The 19361-nt window shown below is 40.7% G+C and overlaps 1 protein-coding gene across 5 annotated transcripts in view; it reads left to right on the plus strand.

The window, feature by feature from the left end:
- Positions 1–19361, plus strand: part of nphp4 (nephronophthisis 4) — a 152529-nt gene that overhangs the window by 31350 nt on the left and 101818 nt on the right. For all 5 annotated transcript variants that reach the window (XM_036008075.1, XM_036008077.1, XM_036008076.1 and 2 more), the window contains 2 exons: positions 1926–2075; positions 3998–4134. In XM_036008075.1, the coding sequence (XP_035863968.1) occupies positions 1926–2075; positions 3998–4134 (287 nt within the window). The remainder of the gene's footprint in view (positions 1–1925; positions 2076–3997; positions 4135–19361) is intronic.

The following is a 19361-nucleotide window of genomic DNA, read 5'->3' on the forward strand; positions in this document are numbered from 1 at the left end:
TGTCAGGCAGTCAGAAAAATGCACTGATGTTTAAAAGCTGATACATTGAGTTTATTGAGAGAACTGCTCTTGTGTGGACTACATTCAGCAATGTCCCCAAACGGTGGGATGTTGGGTAGTTTTTATTAGAACTGTGATGCTGTAGCTGCATATTTTGATGGCTGTACTTTGGTACTTTGGTTTTCTGCTGTACATTAAAGGCCATATATACTTAAATTGACATGGACAGTGATGGGCACACAAGTTTAACTTGGGCATTATTGACTATTCGTTTGTAACAATCCAGGATCTTTTATCAGGCAATGTTCTTTAAAGTAAAACGCTTAGCTGGTTATAATGACGATAAAGTGACACTTCGAAACCCAAAACAAATCTTTAGTATTTTTTGTTCTTAGATTGTTTAATTTGACAGTGCATTTATATTGACTGAACATCATTAACTCTTAATATTTGGTCTGTCCATCATTTTATGTTGATCACAGCTTGAACCTGAACCCTGGTATCGAAGCATTTGCAGATTTTCAAAAAGAATCACATTATTCTAGCACTCTTTCAGAGGATCCAACAGTGTCTTGTGTCTTACAGTGTGTCTCATCTTTTCTAGTTTCATATTTTCCCTAAAATGTTTGGGGGTTTAGGTATGCTGACTGTGGAGGGAAAGCTTTGCAGTCAGCAATCCCTGTTCTTCCTTGGACTTCAAACATACCTGGCATCGCATTGATGCACATTTAGGGTGACTGTCCTGCTGGAAATTAATATTTTTTCCACACAACTTGAAGCCAGAAGGATAGCAGGCTTCTGTATAAACTCTCTTTGGTTTCCATTAAAATGTTAGAAGCTTAGAAACAGTATTTTGTTCCTGAATATTAAATACCTAAATATATTTATTTATTTGCTCCGCATACATCTATGAATGTACAGAAATTCGCAACAATCTTAATGTTTTTAGACAAACACTGTTCACCATGATAACTATGAACTAAAACACGTCCCAGCACTTAAATGCTCTCAGATATTACCACCATTTCACTTTCTGTAACTACTCACCTTCAGATTGCTCACTGTCACCTTGTTGAAACAGCCTATGGGAGTGAATAGAGCTCCCTGGGTTGATTGTCACTGATGCTTTTAAAGGTGCAATCACTAACCCTGTCAGAGTGAATGATTGTGAGGCTGTTCAGGCTTGAAGAAAGCTAACATACGGGAGGCATCAAACGCTACTTTGCTCACCTTCCAAATGGTCTGTGCTTCGTGTCAATGGCAGGAATTGTGGGTCGTCACTTGTCACTGGATGACCTGCTTGAAAGATGACAATGTCTACCCTGTTGCTCGTACCGTGTGCCTCATCTACGCTGCATTGCTCTTCTGGAGGAGCGCCTTTTCCAAGTTGAATGGTTGTCATTTCAGTTTAGCCCTGGAAAACGATGCTCCCGGTGTAATGGAACATTGCACCTAGGTCACCAACACCAAAATGGAATATTGAAAAATGGTCTGTGTGTTGGGTGTCATGTTGTCTGTGACTCACTGCTTTTGGGGAATTATTACACTCTGAGGCATCAATGAGATTGATTCTATTCGTTGGTTGGGGTTGATGGTAGGCTGGAATATCATATCTAACTAATTTGTATTCAAAGTGGCAGTTTGCTTGTTTGTCATGAAATGCATGTGAAATAGTAAAACAGTTCTACATTGTGGCCGGGTTGGATCGAGTGGGTAGAGCAGGCGCAAATATACTTAGAGGTTTATGCCTCGACGCAGAGGTCCAGGGTTTGAATCCGACCTGTGACGATTTCCTGCATGTCTTCCCCCTCTCTCTCCCCTTTCTCACCTAGCTGTCCTGTCAAATAAAGGCGGAAAAGCCCAACAATTATCTTTAAAAAAACAAAAAATAGTTCTACATAAATTTGTTATGTCTTTTTCTGCAGACAGCAGCCTCCTGAAGACTGTTGATGGAGCACATTTGGAATGTATGATAAAAAACCACCCCGCGCTGGTTTCCGTGATGCACCTCCTTCCAGAGAATGTCCTTATATCTGGAAATGAGAACATTCCCGGCCTTGCAGCTTCTCCAACAGGTAAACTTCATGTAACTGGGAAGGTGTAAGATCAGAAATTAAGTAATACACTCCCCTACAGTAACAAATGCTCTGTTAAGATGTTTGAAGTAACAAATGCTCTTTTAAGATGTTTGAAGATCTTTGACTCCCAGTTACTACCTTATTCATTCAATATGTGCTCCCTTCAGACAAGAAAAAAACATGTGTAGGGTGTCTGTGTTTACTGTGCAGCTCTGTAAAGAATTGTATGAGATTCAGTAATCAATAGTGGAGCTGCTTTGATTCTTACACTACCGATGCTGTACAGATACTCTTCGTGCACATGTAGTCCCTATTCAGCTGTCAAAACAAAAGTTGAAGTGAACAAAGAGGTCACCTAAACCCAAGCTAGATAAATCAGAAGTTGACAACCCAACACCTTCAGCACATATCAGATATAATCTTCCATTACATACTTCAGCAACATTGTCTCTTTCCAACTGTTAACAAATATGTTATAACAAACAGGACATTCATCATGGTACTTAATAGTGGCCTTATTTGGAAACTTAGTTCCATCAGAAGTTGAAATGTCTGCAGTACTTAGAAAGTAAGTTTGTAAGGGGGAATGTAATGAAGTCTGACAGTGCCGAGCTATAATCATTGGGAGTCAGTGGGAGGTATGGTTAGCTGGCTAATCCTCTTCATGTTCTGGGGCTGTGAGCAGCACAGACCTAAGCTTCCTTTTAAGACCACAGCCACCGGTTTGATATTCAGGGTGCATTCAAAACAGTCCAACTCTGCGCTCCAGAGACAAAGGCTGCAATGAGACACTTGATGGCTGCGTTACTCTTGAAGAGATTAAAATCACACTGGCTATTTTCTCTTTGTTGTGTTTGAAAGGGGTGATTGTGGACTTCACAGGCTTTCCTGCTTCATTCATTGGCTGAGATGCTTTCTTCAATCGATTCTGATTCAATTTAAGCCAAGTATCCAAATGGAATCTGTTTTTGTTGGATTGTTTGACACCAGTGATGGTATATCTCTCTCTCTCTGTGGTGTACATATTCCAGTAAATTGACATTAGGCAGCTTACCACAAATCAATGGAGCAGTCATTTATGGAGCTGCTGTCTCCCAGCAAAAGTTCTAATCAAATAAATAAAAAATCAAAGAGTTGACCAGTTGACCCTGCAAACATTTGCTGCCAAAAAAGGGGTGCGTTTCCTCATCCAGCTCATGGATAGCTCCATGGGTAAGTATTAAATATGACAATAAGTCGAGCGTGATTAAACATATAAACAACAAAATGTCAACCACACATTCTAGGAGTATATAATATTTGATGTGGAGTGTCTCTGGAGTCCAGGGTGAGGCAGACATATTAAAAAGTAAACCTGCCATGAAACAGCAAGTGTTTCTGGACTCTTTGACACTGATGTTGACACTACTGATAAAGTATCAAGGAGAAGTTCAGCTCACTTTATAAGAAGACACACACACACACACACACACACACACACACACACACACACACACACACACACACACACACACACACACACACACACACACACACACAAAGAATCAGCTTGGCTATAACAGTGTATCAATCCATGTATTTTCCACTTGACCTCTCTCTTTTAGGTTTCTAGAAGAACTTCTTGGGTTCCAGTATACATGTTCTGGGGGTGATGGAGAATGTCAGGGATCTTTGCAAATGGGTCACAAAGGAATATGCTGAAATATGCTTCACAAGTTGTTTCACACATTTATTACACTAGATGGTGGTTTTCCTCTACAGCAACCCCAGAAGAACATACATTTTCTGAGCTGAAACCAAAATTAACAAACCACAGGAAGAGGAATCTTGTTTTAGACCCAGAAGTCCTCTTAATATGATATAACCATGTAAATGTCATGGCATATTGATATGTTGTGCTATGTTCGTACTGTCATCAGGAGATGCTCTGCTGAAGCCTCATCTGCTCAAAATGCTGCCCTTCACCCTGAACAGACTGACCGTCTCCCTCCAGCCATCCCTGGAGAAGTTTGAGAGCCAGCTGCTGCAGCTGATCAATGCTGACTGCCATAACACAGTAAGGCCAGGCTTCCATAACACACACAGCCTTGATAGTCCATGCACATGACACATTAGGGACAGTTACAGTGTCACGAGATGTGTGCATCCATGTCCAATCACCTTTGGTCCATATTCTCATACAGTGAGTCTACACCTCAGAATGGATGTTCTATTGAGAAAAATCAACTACAGATACAGTGTGAAGGGAAATATTGAAGTAATCACACTTGTAAAGCAAATATGTCTTTTCATCAACCTACTTCCTTTAAGTGTGTATGGTGTACTTACAAGGGAAAAACAAATCACCTCATAATTTTGTGATATAAATGCACATGCTCAATCTCGATAGCATTTCTGAGGTGATTGTTTACTACACTGCTTCAAATTAAAGATGGCCACGATGGCCTTGACACAACTCTGCCAAGATTATTCTCTCCACCTTGATGCCTTTCTTTATCTCACTTTCCTTTCCTTTAGCGTGCCAGCAAGCACAAGCCCTTTTACAGCTGCCACTGCAATTTAAGGCACATTGCCTCCCAAACTAAATGGAGCTTATCTATCCTCTTCTCTTTTTCTTGTCTACAGAAACCCAGATGGTTAACCGTATTTGACAGGTGCAACTATGGACTAGCAATTATTTGTACAGTGGCTTTGCACAGGCCCTATCTGTTCACTTCAGCCTAAGTGAGATGTGTCTTTTGTAGGGAGGAGAATTGATATGACAATGCTGTCATGGGAGTGTTTAAGTGAAGCAAATGGGAGGCACTAGTGCCTCTGCCTTGTACATTTATACGAAGTGTAGCAAGATGGAATAACTGCAGAAAAATTTGTTTTAGGGAACCGCACGTGGTTTTGGGCTTACATGCTTATTTTGAGGGATAAGTGAAGAATGGAAACGCCTTTGCCATTAAAGTGATTGAAAGTTTCTACCGTAGAGTTAACAGTGAAAAATAATGATTTCAATGTTATGCAATTATATTACATTACATATTACACGTCATTTTTTGAGAATTGTGTGGATTTGGAAAATCAAAAGAATAAGATTGTTATGATTGTTTATACTTTTTAAAACAGAATAACAGCAGTTAAAGTTGAAAAAGATTAAATAGGCTTTTACTCCATTTCAAAAATATTTATTTACTACAGGCAGAAAATAGCAAGCCCGTAGCAAACTGCGACCAATAGTAAATGACCTGTGAAGAGTCACACAAAAAGCTCTTCAACATTTGAAATGCAAATCAAAGAAAAAAAAAAAAACATAATTTGGACTACCTTACGACATTTCACAGGTACTCCAAATACAACATGATTGAATGTGTACGGGCCCTGCATGCTTTTTATGCTGGTCTACGTGCTCTTCGTCAGTGACACACCTACATAAAATATTGTTGGTCATTGGTTCCTGGTCTAATCGGTCTAATCAACATTATTAGTTATGATTTTAGCTGCATTTGTATGCACTGATTCAAATAAAATAAATCAATTTAATGGGCTTTGTGGAGTTTTCTTGTAAACAAAGAATAGTTATGTTCACATTTAGTGTTACTTCACCATTGCGTGTATCCGAAAAATTTGTTGAGTGCATTTCCTTCCTCATAAAACAAGTATTTTAAATCCAGCATTGTTTACATCGTTTACAAGGTTGCAGTCTTCTTCCCTGCCATTGATGGCACATTGTAGCATATCTCTGAGTGTTACCGCCACCTGTTGATCAGTGGACTACTGTGACACCACTGGCAGAACTGTATCAATCGAACCGCGTGTGCCTGTACTGTTTGTCCTTGTGATGATTAACAAAACAGGGACTTTTAATAGAAAAACGGTTCCATAGCGCTACTAGAGGTCTATACACCACAGAGAATTCCCTTTAATTCCCTTTAGTATATTATTGAGCGTGCCCACCTTGGGCCACCATCAGACCCTTATTAGAGGGCGCTGTCCTTTCATGGGTCCAACTTTGCTTTCCTCCTAGAACTGCCCACAGACCTCTGGGGATGGAGCCAGTTCTTCAGGGACTAGCAAGCCTATTTACATTTAGTTATATTCAAAGGGAGGCTTTATGGAGAATCAGCCCTCCTTAACGTTCCATGCTGCCGTGCACCAGTGCAGTGAGTCCCAAACTGCCGTCATGGCAGAGAAGCAGCAATTTTCTCTGGAAGGGCCCAGTGCAGATTATGTGACCAAAAAAAAAAGAAGGGGAGAGAGATGAATGAATGCCTTAATTATTAAATGGACACACAAAAAAAATCTAATTTAGTTTGCCCTTACATTTGCTGAGGCACATTTTGTACTCCCAAAGGTACATACCCCACTGCCACCCTCAGGACAATGACCATTTAAGCCTCTAAGGGCTGCTAGTGGGGCTTAGCACTTTTTTTTAACTAATCAGGCTTTTGCATTTTGGCAAACAGCTGAAGCCCTTGTCATATATTATAAATAGTATTACTAGTATATAGTGTACATACAATATATTCAAAATACAGAGTCAGAGTATACGTATATAGGCATAAATAAAAAACAACACTGGCTAGCACCAGATTCATCATGGTTCTTGAAGGAAGCCTCCTGTATGGCTGATTTAAAAAAAAAAAAAAAAAAACATTCAGCCATCCATATCCACTGCTTTTCTGGGTCTGGATCACAGTTGCAGGCTAAGCAAAGTAGACCAGACATCCGTTTTTGTCTACTCTTCTTGGGGTAACCAAAGACATTTCCAGTTGGGATGTATAATCTTTCCAGTGTGTTTTGGGTCTGCCCCCAGTTTTTCTCCCAGTGGGATGTTCCCAGAATAGATCCATTAGATAGATAGATAGATAGATAGATAGATAGATAGATAGATAGATAGCCTTCATTATCATTGTACATGGTAACTAGCTCTTCAATTCAGTAAAATGCTTTTTAAAAATAAAATTTTAAAAATAAAATTACAAAACAATTTAAACGTAACGTAATATGTAACTTTCTGCCGCTAGGGGTCTCTCAACCAAAACAATAGATGTTAAACACGGACTTTTGATGACGTTGGGAAGTTGCGTGGAATTATGGGAGTTGTTCGCTGGTTAAAATGCATCTGTTCCAAGCCCCCAGGAAGAGCGCCATGTCTAAAAGCCACCATGGGCTTAGCGGATAACGGTGGTACTGCACCAGAAAGACTTTTCACATAGACTTTGCATTGCGAAAGAAACGTCTATATTTCAGCGGATAATTTGTTTCTGGGTATATCAACTTACCAGCCCGAACACTGAAAGGGTCCTTGTTTAAAACGTCACGTTTTTAACATTTTTAACATTCACTAGAAGCAAATCCAGAATTATTAAATTTGGCATGATGAACGTGCATAGTGGACGCGAGCAGAGCCGTGGGACTGCGCCCGCCCGCTCACATGACTGTTCTCCCGAGCTCATATAGCTAGCTGTAATATTGGATATAGCTAATGGTTGTAATTCACCATGTGTTCTATTAATACGTCCATGGTATTATCTTATGAAGTTATGATACATCCAAGGGATGTATGTATGCTGTAAAGCCTGTTAGCTACGTGGATCTAACGTCATTAGCGTTTCCCAAACTGGCGGGCTATCGGCTAGCTAGCTAGTTGCTAACATCAGGGGTAGCTAGCATGGCTGTATAAAGATCTATAGCTGCATAGCTAGCTATATGCCTACATAACGTTACTACAGACATAGTGATTACATCGCCTTGGTTCTCTCTTATGTTACATCCGAGGGCTGTATGCTGTAAAGCTTGTAACGTGGATGAGAGCTGAAGCCATGGATGAGCTTTGTTCACGAAGCTGCAGGCTAACAGCTAGCGCTAGTTAGTAGCTAGCTAGCTAGCTAGTAGCACAACATAATTATTAAATCGATAGGGAACAACGAAAACACAATGTTTAACGTTAGTGAATATTTTAGACAATGAAAACGGCGAGTTCATGAGTTCGCCACTTGTAAGAGACACGAGAGAGAACCTCATGAACGTGCATGTTGCTACCGGTTGCTACGACAACACAAACAAATTGTTGCTAGTGCGCATGTCCATTGTGAGCCAACCAGCGTTATGGGCCAACAATGCGGAAGAGCTGAGCTCCATGTTTGCTTTATGCGCTTTTGAGCACTCTCATTGGAATGTACGGGGCTTCCCGCCGAACACTGTATCCAGTTCTCTTAATACATTCATGATCGGTTCACGGATGAGTTTACCCATTCAAGTTTCAAGTTACGTTTATTCATGTTATTGTAATAAAATAGCTGCAGTTTCCCCAACATAATTACGTTTTTCTTGATTCGATTTTTATTGAGCCAGCAAGCTAACATTAGTCAGCAGCTAAAACACAAAATATTTCACATATCAATGTCACATTTTGGATGGTTTCAACACCGGGGCAGACGGGGTTTGTTGTAACGCTAGCTAGCTACTCAACGAGGCTGAGAGACGGGTGTGGGTGGGGATTGCAGGGGGAATCTCCACGACGGCGAGGACATTCAATGCCTGTTGTGCAGCAGCAGAACATCTCCCAGCTGCCCGGAATGATCTCCCCTTCACTTTTCTGTAATCTTAACTTTTTGTTTTGGTGCTTAACCCACCTTTTGTCGGGTTAATTTAGCTAACCGTAAAGACAGCTAAACGCGAAGGGGGGAGAAATTCGAGGAGATTTTCGGCACGGACACCGGTAGCGCTAACAGAGACTAGCTAGCTAGCTAACATTTGGATGGCCGCTGTTGTGATTCGGGTGCTGGGTCTGATATGGTCTATTTCCCGACGCTTCATTAAACTGCCGTTATCGTCGTAAGCACCAGGCACTGGAGTTAAGTGCTGGCCGGGGGGATTGCTGTAATGAAAGTGGCTGGCTTCTAGCTAGCTGACTGGGGGGTAACGGTAACTAGCTAGCTATATGTCCCGGGGCTGTTGTCAGCTGTCATCCCGACTGAGTCTCTCTGCGCCGGGGGAGTGAGCCAGACAGACTGCCTGTCCTAACTGGCTAAATTAGCATTAGATTAATCTTCTATCTATACAGCTAACGTTAACGTTACTGGTGAACTCATTATTGGGTTAGCCCAGTGCTGTTAACTGTGGTCAAAACAATCATACTAAAAATATCTTAGTGAGCATGTTGAACGAAGTTGTAACCCTATAATGTTATCCACCAAGCATTAGCTAGCATTAACGTTAGCTACTTGTCAACCAGCACATTGTAGTAACGTTAAGCTGGATCGATATTGATATGTATCAATAAATAAGGTCTCTGTTATATTACTGTGTTGCAAAGTGGCATGTAATTAATCACAAAATGATGCTGCGTGGAAAAAAAAAGCACTATTGACGGAAGTTACGAGTTCTCAACTAAAGGTTGAGAGGTTATATGACGCCACTGACGGGCGACTAAAGGAAACACTCCGTGTCTGAAAATAAAATAACAGATTTCTCTGAGTTTGACATTTGGTGGAAACATTTGGGATAGTGTAAGAACACAACTCATAAAAATATATAACATAGGCATGGTCGTTTTTAGACATTTGAATGCAGAAATGTTACATATTGTATGTTTAATTTAAATAGATAAATAAATAACAATTTCTTTATCATGTGAAGCACTTTGTGACTTTGTCTGTAAACGGTGCTATATCAAATAAAGTTATTATATTATTATAATAAGAATTGCACTCTGGGCTCGTAGAACAAAGGAACGCAGCTAGTAAAGGCTAGCCTAGCCTGTAACATGAATCCACCATTAGTCTATTTTTCCCTGCGTGTTGCGCTTAATGTGAGAATGAGACTAAGCTGGCCTAGATGAGTGTGTATACTTTACTACCTAAGAGGGGTTCTGCTGTGTTAAACTGACTCACCCAGCTGCTGTTTCAGTTCGAGTCTGAAGATGGTTGCTGGCATCGGTCACTCTTTGCTGTCCGGAGGCTGCCGCTCAGCGATCGCTCTCCAGCGTCCTCTCCTTCGTCGGCGTTGTCGTCGCCGTCACCGGGCCTCCACAAGGAGGCATCAGGAGACGTCCTCATAAGAATGAGCAGTATACTTTATATTCAAATGTCTCTTTTCACTATGAGTGAGCAGTGGTTCTACTCTGAGCTCCATTCGGATTGCTGAGCTCTTAGCCTTTGCTCTAAGGATGTTGTTTGCATCCGCGATTTAATTATTTTGGTCCCTACACAGTGATCATGATGATAAGTGAGCATGTGAATGAGGATCGACTGGTACATTGAAAGCTAAGGTATGTAGGGGAAATTTTCACCATTTTCACGTTATTTTTATCGACATCCACATGTATGACATTTGGATTGTCTGGACATTCACTTGTGCAAATGTTTATAGTAGTGGGTTGTGGCAGCACCTTTGCTGATAATATATTGTACATGAGCCAGTATCTAATTAAATACAAACAATGAAAAGGAGGCTACAACTTTGTCGTGTTTTTCTAAGGTAGGTGACATGTTAGCATGAATATTTATCTCATCTTGGCGTTCAGTTTTTTTTTTTTTTCTGTCACTTGTGCGATATTCTTTGAAGGTCTTCACAACCAGCCCAAGTTGCATAGATTAGTTAAATGTTCTAGGCTTTTATAACTTCAGTGGTGTGACGACATTCTCATGTCTGAGAGAGGTGTTAATACATGCACCAGTCAGCTTGATTGCAGCTTTTAATTAAAGGGTGCTTTGTGTGTGTGTGTGTGTGTGTGTGTGTGTGTGTGTGTGTGTGTGTGTGTGTGTGTGTGTGTGTGTGTGTGTGTGTGTGTGTGTGTGTGTGTTGGTGTGTGAGAGAGAGAGAAACAGACCGAGAAAGAAAGTTTGTGTGACCTTTTAAAAGTGTGACTCCAGCTGGATTGTCATCAAGCTGTCTCTGAAATGATGCTGACACCTCACCTGCCAACTTAATTTTACCGTTGTGTGAGGCAATATGTGTATTTCTGCATGTGTGTGTGTGTGTGTGTGTGTGTTTGTGACTCCATGCCGGCGTGCCTGTGCTTAAATTGGTATCAAGGCAGAAATGGAGTGAAAAAAATGAAGAGGAATGGGGTGGCGGATGAATGTACAGTACAGCATGAGACGAATCCTTTATGCTGGCTGCTAGTCTGACATACAGTCTTCACATAATCTCCCCATAAGTATTGCTATTTTTAGCTCAACAAACTATCACAGTGTGACTCCTTCTTTTTACAGTCCACTTTCCCATAAATCATACAGCTACTGCCCTAGTTGATGTGCTTTTCATGTGAACTACTGTAGCTACTTTCCATAGCTTCATAGCACACTTTGATGAGCACTAGGCTGATTTGAACTGTGGTTTTAAACATTTCCAAACGCAATCTCAACCTCCCAGTTTAAAACTACCACTATTCATCGCTAGGGTTGCTTTAACGAGTCTGTCTTCCCCAAGTGAAGCTAGAGGCTACATCACCTCAAATGACCTGTATCAACGTTCACCTAAACCTTCAATAAAATATATTACTCTTGATCAAAGGGCCGGAGATCTCGTCAGAAATTACGTAACATCTTGGTTTGTGATCAAATGACTTGGGAGCACAGAAGACGATGAATAGGAGGAGAGAAGCAGGCGACGACCGATGCCATGCCACAGGCAGAACAAAACGCCTTAGGCTGATTTAATGAATGGAGAAAGACTCTGGCAACAAAGCTCCAGGAAGTTTTCATTTGTCCTAAAAGAAGAAAAACTCACTCAAAGTAGGACTGCCCCTGTGGACGTGGTACTATAAAAAAAGACAAAGAAGGTTGTACATTTCTGAAATAGCAGGCGTCTCGCACATTGTTCTCTAAGGACACCGAGTTTGGCTGCACCTCCGGATGTGCTAGCTGAGTGCCTTCTCCTTGTCATTATTAGACCTGTAACCACTGTAACTGATGCAGTGCAAAGGAATGTGGTTTAATTCACTTGGCTCACATCAAATATTCATGAAATGCGGGTCTTCGTAATGATTGACGATACAATGATTAGACGAAATAGACTGTGACTGGTTATAGACCCTATAAGTCAGAAGAGACAGAGTGCACAGTGGTTGAAGGAGAAGAGATAGATTCATAAACTTTAAAAGTCTGAGTCACTGTTTTTTTTTCTCTTTTTTTTCCCTCTGTTGAAGTAATATAACAGGGAATCTGACCAAAATGAACAAAGAGACCTCCAGGAGACACTTACGAACACTGTGGGATGTACAGAGCTGATACCATATCAGTAGGATCCATCAATCACTAGTGGGATCTCAGCTATTGAAAGTTTTGCATTATTGTGAGTCTTTTGGAAGTCACTGTGCCTTTTATCAGGGCAAATGCCATGTATAAAGTTTCTGATTAAGATTTAAGCAATATTTCAATTTGTGTGATCTGTAAAAGGAAGGCTTGTATTTATCATGTACCCTCGTGTGACAAGGGTTTTTAAAAGTCTAGTGCAAGAGAAATCCCACATCCCGGTGACATGGTATTGTTTAAGAAAACGGAGATTATTCCCATTTCATCCTAAATATAACTATCACTTGCTTCGGAATTCAGCTCTTCCCTGAGGCATGGCCCTTTTTATTATCAACAGAATAAAATAAGATCAACTATATTGATTCTACACAGGGAAATAAACTTCCAGTTTCAAATATCATTGATTACATGCCATCAGGGCCCGCATCATGGGCTCTCAATGCGGGTGCTCAGAAAAAAAGCATTAAAGTGCTCTTCTGTCTGTTATTGACAATGTCAATAAATATAACATATTAATATAAATTTACACAGGCAAATAGACAAAGCATAGTAAAATAAACACCTGAATGTGTATTTTGGATGTTTTCTTTCCACTAGTCTGAAAGAAGACATGCAAAATAGCCCACAGTCTCTGTAGGCTGTAGTGTCTTGCCTTAAGGTTATGATAACGCATGTTTGTGTCCTGTTGGTGTTCATAGTTGGACTGTACCAGCATGAGGGGTTTCTTTCCAAGTGGAGCCAATCAATAATGTGCTCATGGTGGTATAATATGAAAGTGGTGTAAGTTATATTGTGCTTAGGGACAAGTGGTATGAGGAGGGAAATAGGAAGGCAGCAGAATGAGTGTGTTTGACTTAATATTTTTGGTTGTGAATTATGGGAGTGTTTCAGCAGTATAGGGCAACAGTGATTTATCACTGGAAGCGCTATGCCAGTTAAAATCTGTTAAGGAGTAGGGGAGTGGGAGGATGAGAGCGGCATGCTAATGATGCTGCCACTGTTTCTTGCCATGGATGACTCACCCTCAATATGGGGGAGCTAACATCCACTGTGTGGGTAGCAACACATACGCACATAAACACACACGCGCACACATGCACGTCTTGACATAGATGCAGATGTGTAGGTTGGTGTCCTGACTGCTGTGTTGTCAATTGGTTAAAACATGAAAAATGATAAGTTAACAGCCATCTAGCATATAGCATGACTATGTGAAAGATGTGTGATAGTCACAAAAAGTCAGAGAAGATTTATTCTTTTATTTGCTCATTTTCAAAGAGAAACATTTCAGAGTTGTGTAACTCACTTGGTAATTGGCTTATACAAAACTCATGTGGGACATAATTTCATCTGGTTTCTCTCTCTCTGTGTCTCTCTTTCACACACACATATACAAACACACACCTCTTGAGATGACAGTTGCCATCTGTAGAGTTATTATTACCTTTTACAACAGCCTACACATTGATTTCACAAAGTACTGACACAAAAACTTACTGACGAATAGCTGACTGCTTTTATGGTGCCATGCAAAAAAGAAAATCTACTTTGCAAGAGGTATGAAGCACCAAACCTAGGTGTTTTTAGTAGGGCTGTCAAAATTAACCCGATAATATTGAGTTAACGCAAATTTCTTTTAAGGCCACAATTGTTTTTGACGTACGATTAACGCTTGCCATTTTGTGCATTCCATTGTTGGGATTTTTGAGCATATGCATTTATGTCACAGTGAGACACCCAAATAAAATGGTGGAAAATACATAGTGTAGTATGTAGTAAATAGGGAGTGGTTTTGTACACAGCCTTAAGTCGTCACTAGTAAACTTCAGCTGAAGTGCTTGTCGGATTATCTTGCCTTCAAGTATGGCCATTCTAAACAGCTACTCGTGCTACAAACTAGTTCTTAGCAAGAGTACCTACACGTTTAATGTCTTCTGGCAGTCTAAATGCTGATTTGGAGGTTTCTCAACTTTAATCATGATTCTGGGCAAATCAGAAATTTTGGGGGGGATTTTATGGCATGAAAATAGTCAACGGTCAACAGTTAGGCTGCAGCTGAAAATTATTTACAATATGGACAAATCATTTTTAATAATGTTTTTATTAATCAATTAAAATTTGGACTAAAAAAATGTTTGAAAATACTGATAAATACTCATCGCAATTACCCCATAGTCCAAGGTGACGTCTGGAAATGTTCTTGAAATTGTTTTGTCCGACCAACAGTCCGAAACCCAAAAGTATTGTATACCCTGTCTCTGTCCGATGATGCTCTTCGGCGTCACATGTGAATGGAATCGGATATAACAGTATTGGTAGCAGGTCACATGTTTCAGATGCGCATATTGAGAATTCTGACCCTTTTATTGATCAGTGCCACTAAGCCCTGTCACGGCCATTTATGAAGTCCCTACTCGGTGATTACAGACTCAAGAATCATTTTCTGCCTTCAGCTTCTTATGTCCCAGTTGGAGCTATTAAAGAGAGCTTGCTCGCTCACTTCATCTCCTGCCCTTTGAGCACAAAAGAAATAACCTTCAGAAACTAATTTATCCTCCTCTAAAAATCTACACTCATTTTCCTCAAACTTGCACAATGAGGCAGCTGCCGCCTGCTCTTCATTTTTCTTCCCTGCTATTATTTCTAAATTCACTCTAAATTACTTTCTTTCATTTTCAGCAGTTCAATTTTCATTCAAATGACAGTGTCCCCAACCAAATCAGTTTTGCTTACTAATATGTCATCCTCACCCATCTGTCACGCACTGCCTCCCCCAGCAGTTGGACTGGTAAATTGAATCCAAGAGAATCTTTGTTGTTTAATATTTGACGACGATTGTGCTTTCCAGGTGTGTGTCATCTGTACTGCAGAGGTTTCTGTATCGTTTTATTTTTGATTAAAATTCAGATGAGGAAAAAAAACACACCCTCCAAAATAAAAAAAAGGCAAAAATGTCGAGTTAAAGGTGCAGTAGGTAAGACTTATAAAACTAACTTTCTGTCATATTTGCTGAGTAGAATTACATGAAGCAGGTAATTTAAAAAAAAATCTGGCACCACCTACAGCCTGTAGTGCGATTTGCAAAAATTCACAGCTCCCTGTTCAGATGCACCAATCATGGCCAGGGGGGTGTCTAACTGCGTGTCAATCACTGCTCATGCACACACATTAATTCTCCCTTGTGGGGGGAGGGGCTTAGGAGAACGTTTTGAGCTTCAGCAGAAAGGGGGGAGGGACTGAGAAGTTGTTGAGAAGTCCTGGATCTTCCCAATCCTACCTACAGCACCTTTAATACCATTCATGTGGAGTGGAATCAAATACTCTTTTATTACATTATGCACTACAATACTTCACCAAACTGTATTTCCTGTATTCTCTGTAGAGTTTTTCTTTCCAAGGTAAGATATGTTTTTCCACCAGAGTTATCTTTGACTTTGTGGCGAGCACTTTATCCCAACACAGATTTCCAAAAAATATTGTCATTTTTCCTCAAGATTACAGACACATTAGAAATGTGGGCCTTGGTTTTTAAGAAAGATTTCTGTTGAGCCCTCAAGGCCGAATTGGTATAAAATCGGCTTTGGCTTGCTCTTGATGCACTGCAGACTAACAGCCATGAAAGAAACCATCACAGATAAAAGTGATGCACTGGCTTTAATACATTTTCTCTGTTTGTTTTCCAACAGAAAATGGATGGTTAAGCAGAATGTTTAGTTTCCCTTTTACAACGCCCACACTAGGGTGACTCGTCTAATTGTGAGACAAAAAACTCCACCACCATCTCTTCCCTTAAAACACTGCTTTTGTTTACTTTGTTAACAAAGCTCTAAAACAAAGCTCTGAAACAAACTGCCTCCAAAAGCATGCAAATTAGTGCTGCTCATTCTGCCCCCCACCACCGCCTCTCCTTTTACTTTTATGATATAAATAGCATCTAGGCATGTTAGCTCTGAGGGACTGACACTTTTTGTAACCCAGGTGTCAAGTGTACATTATGATCGCTAAAGGGACCATGTTGATCGATTACTTACAGTGCCTGGTTTAGCAATTCTAAAAGCAGGATCTGGGGAAATATCACAAATATGACATTAGCAGGAGACAACAAGCTTTTGTGTGCGTGGAAAAGGAGAAAGACACACCCACGTGGCACCGGTGCGCACATCACTCAGAAAAGTCCCTCTTCTGTGACTCTGGAAATGGAGTATAATTTAACTTGGGGGCCATTTCATTGTTCCCTTTAAGCTTCTTAGCTCTAAAATATTCATATTTCAGGCGAGAGAGGAAGAAATCTGTGACGGCAGCAGACAGAGGCGAGCGATAGAAGAAAGAGGATATCGAGCAAGAGAGGTAGAGAGAGAGAGAAACTGACGGAGTGAGAAAAAAGAGCAATAAAATAAATGAAAGAGAAACTCGGAGGAGGGGAGTGAGGAGAGGGATGCAGAGAACAGAAAGCAGCACTTTAACTGATGTTCTCTTATAAACAACTTTCTCTGTCTTTCTTTTATTTTCACTGTGAAACACTTTGTGGCAGACCTGTCCAACAAGAGACAAAGCCATTTCTCTGTCATCTTCCCCAGCACTGGCTGCAGTGGAGGAAGCAGGCGAGAGACAGACAGTGTAGGAAACAACACACTCATAATTATAATCTGGATGTCACTGAAAGCAATTATTTACAGATAACTTGTCATAGTTACGCTGCTTTCTGCCACTCGTCAAAAGAGCAATTTTTGTTGGATAGGACAATTCAAATATAATGTAATGTTTTGTTTCGGAAACATAGCTAATTTACACCAGCTGTATGAAAGCTAATAAGGTAAGATTGGGATTTATTCAGCCCAGAGACATTTTTTGTCCAGGATGCTTGGTATTTATAGTTAAAGGGCACTCGTAGAGTGCAGACCTCCGACAAGGCCAAACGCCCTATCTTGCATTGTTAATGAAAGTGAAAAATAATTTATGTATCCGCCCCAGTGATTCAGATTTGTTCCAAAATGTTAAAGATTCTTCCTTGGCCCATCCTACACCCTTCTATCAAGTTTCATGAAAATTGGGCCGGCAGTGTTTCTGTAATCATGCTGACAAACGGACAAACAAACCGAACAAAAAAACATATAATACAACGACATAAATTGTGTATATATACTAATGAATATACTAGAATAAGGGTAAAAGTAGGAAAAAATAAAGAGAGGGGCACAGTGAAAAAGTGCATCTGTATTCCTATATAACTATGTAAACACTGTACAGACACGTGCATTTATGTTGCTATGTGTTACAATGTTAAGCTCACCTGGGCCTGTAGAACAAAGAAACACAGCTACTAAGGCTAACCCAGCTCGTAACATTAATTATATTGTCTCCTCTCCCTGTGTGTTGCGTTTAACGTGAGAATGACACTAAGCTAGCCTGGATGACAATATGTCTTTCCTACTTCTAGAGGAGTTTGTGCTGTGTTAAACTGACTCAGCTGCTGTTTCAGTTCACGTCTGAAGATGGTTGCTGGCATCGGTCTCTCCTGCCGTCTGGAGGCCGCTGCTTCACGTCTCCTACGCCACGTCCACTATGCCACTTCCCCTACACCACGTCCGCTACGCCACGTCCACTATGCCACGTCCCCTACGCCACGTCCGCTACGCCACATCCACTCTCTGGCGTTCTCCCCTTCGTCATCACAGGGCCAGCCCTCAGTTCTCTTTGTTGTAGTTCAGGTTTTAAAAGGTGTTGCCTGTTTCCAGACCCACAGCTCACATTTCATTAACTCAAATAGTTCTGGTGCTTTGCTTATAGACGTTTCCTTGGTTGAAGAAACAACTGAGCCAATCGGAGCTTTATAGGCGGAATTAAGGATGGGGACATGGAGCCAGAATCTATTCCAAACCAAAATGGCATAAAGCGTAGATGAGATAGAAGCATCTGGACAGGTTGTTCTAAGTTGAATTACTGAAATAACTCAAATTGTTTGTCGTCGATACAATAAATTGGTAGTCCTAGATTGCACTGTGAGTCCACCGACAGCCGATTTAGAGCTTTCTCAACTCAAGACAACCTGCATCAAAATTTAGGGTGAAATTCTCACAACGGGACTGCTTGAGAGCTGTTTCTTTTATACACCATCATCAAGAGAATTCAGTCACACAAAGCAGTGAGATCATCTAAATATGTAAATGTAAGTTTAACACATTAGCTTTTTTTCCCTTTTCACTTGCAACACATCTTAATTAATTTTATTAATTATTTTTAGTTTGTCACATTAAATCGTACGTGGTACAATTCCAGTGAAATGTAATCCCATTCAGCTCCTTCACACGGAGGCCGCCTGCACACTAGCGGGATGCTCAGCAGAGAAGTGGCAGTCGGTGTTCACTTCCTCCACGCCTGCCCCCTCTGATGTGGAGATGGAAATGGACGCAGAGATGGACTTGCTCGCTTGATCTCATCTTCTCCACCTTTTCCTCTGTGTTTAGTCTGAAGTTTACATTTGAAAACTTGAGCCTGCTGGCTAGCTAGCCCAGGCTAGCATAGGCGGCAGGAGACTGGCAAGTTGATTTCTCGATCCCGATGAGCGACTCATAGCCACATGCCATCACCGTCCAACGTCAACCAGCCCAACTAATATTTGTAAAATAGACAATTCAGCGTACATTTTGCAGAGTTGACGAACAGGCGACTGGAGATGTAAGCACCTTCTGGAACAGTGTTTCCTAAATGGGGTACCCATACCTCTAGGGGTGCATTGGAATTATGCATAATTCCTAAAATAGTTATACTATAACAATGAATGAATTTAGTAGGTAAGGTTAGTAGGGATTTTTAGTACTGAATTCTAAACGTGTAATGTAGCATTTAAATGTTTTTCAGTTACTAGTGTATTGTGTAGGAAACCAGACACTGCCGTGCAGCGCTGTATGGTACCTCTTTATTTAGGCTTTTCATTTATACCAAAAAAATGTTTGACAAGACAAGTACCCCCTAACCAGTTAGGGGGTACTTGTCTTGTCATTTTTTTCAATGGGGTTGCATTATTGAAAAAGGTTTG

The sequence above is a fragment of the Sander lucioperca genome, chromosome 12 (assembly GCF_008315115.2).
Source record: "Sander lucioperca isolate FBNREF2018 chromosome 12, SLUC_FBN_1.2, whole genome shotgun sequence".
In the NCBI taxonomy this organism is placed as follows: domain Eukaryota; kingdom Metazoa; phylum Chordata; class Actinopteri; order Perciformes; family Percidae; genus Sander; species Sander lucioperca.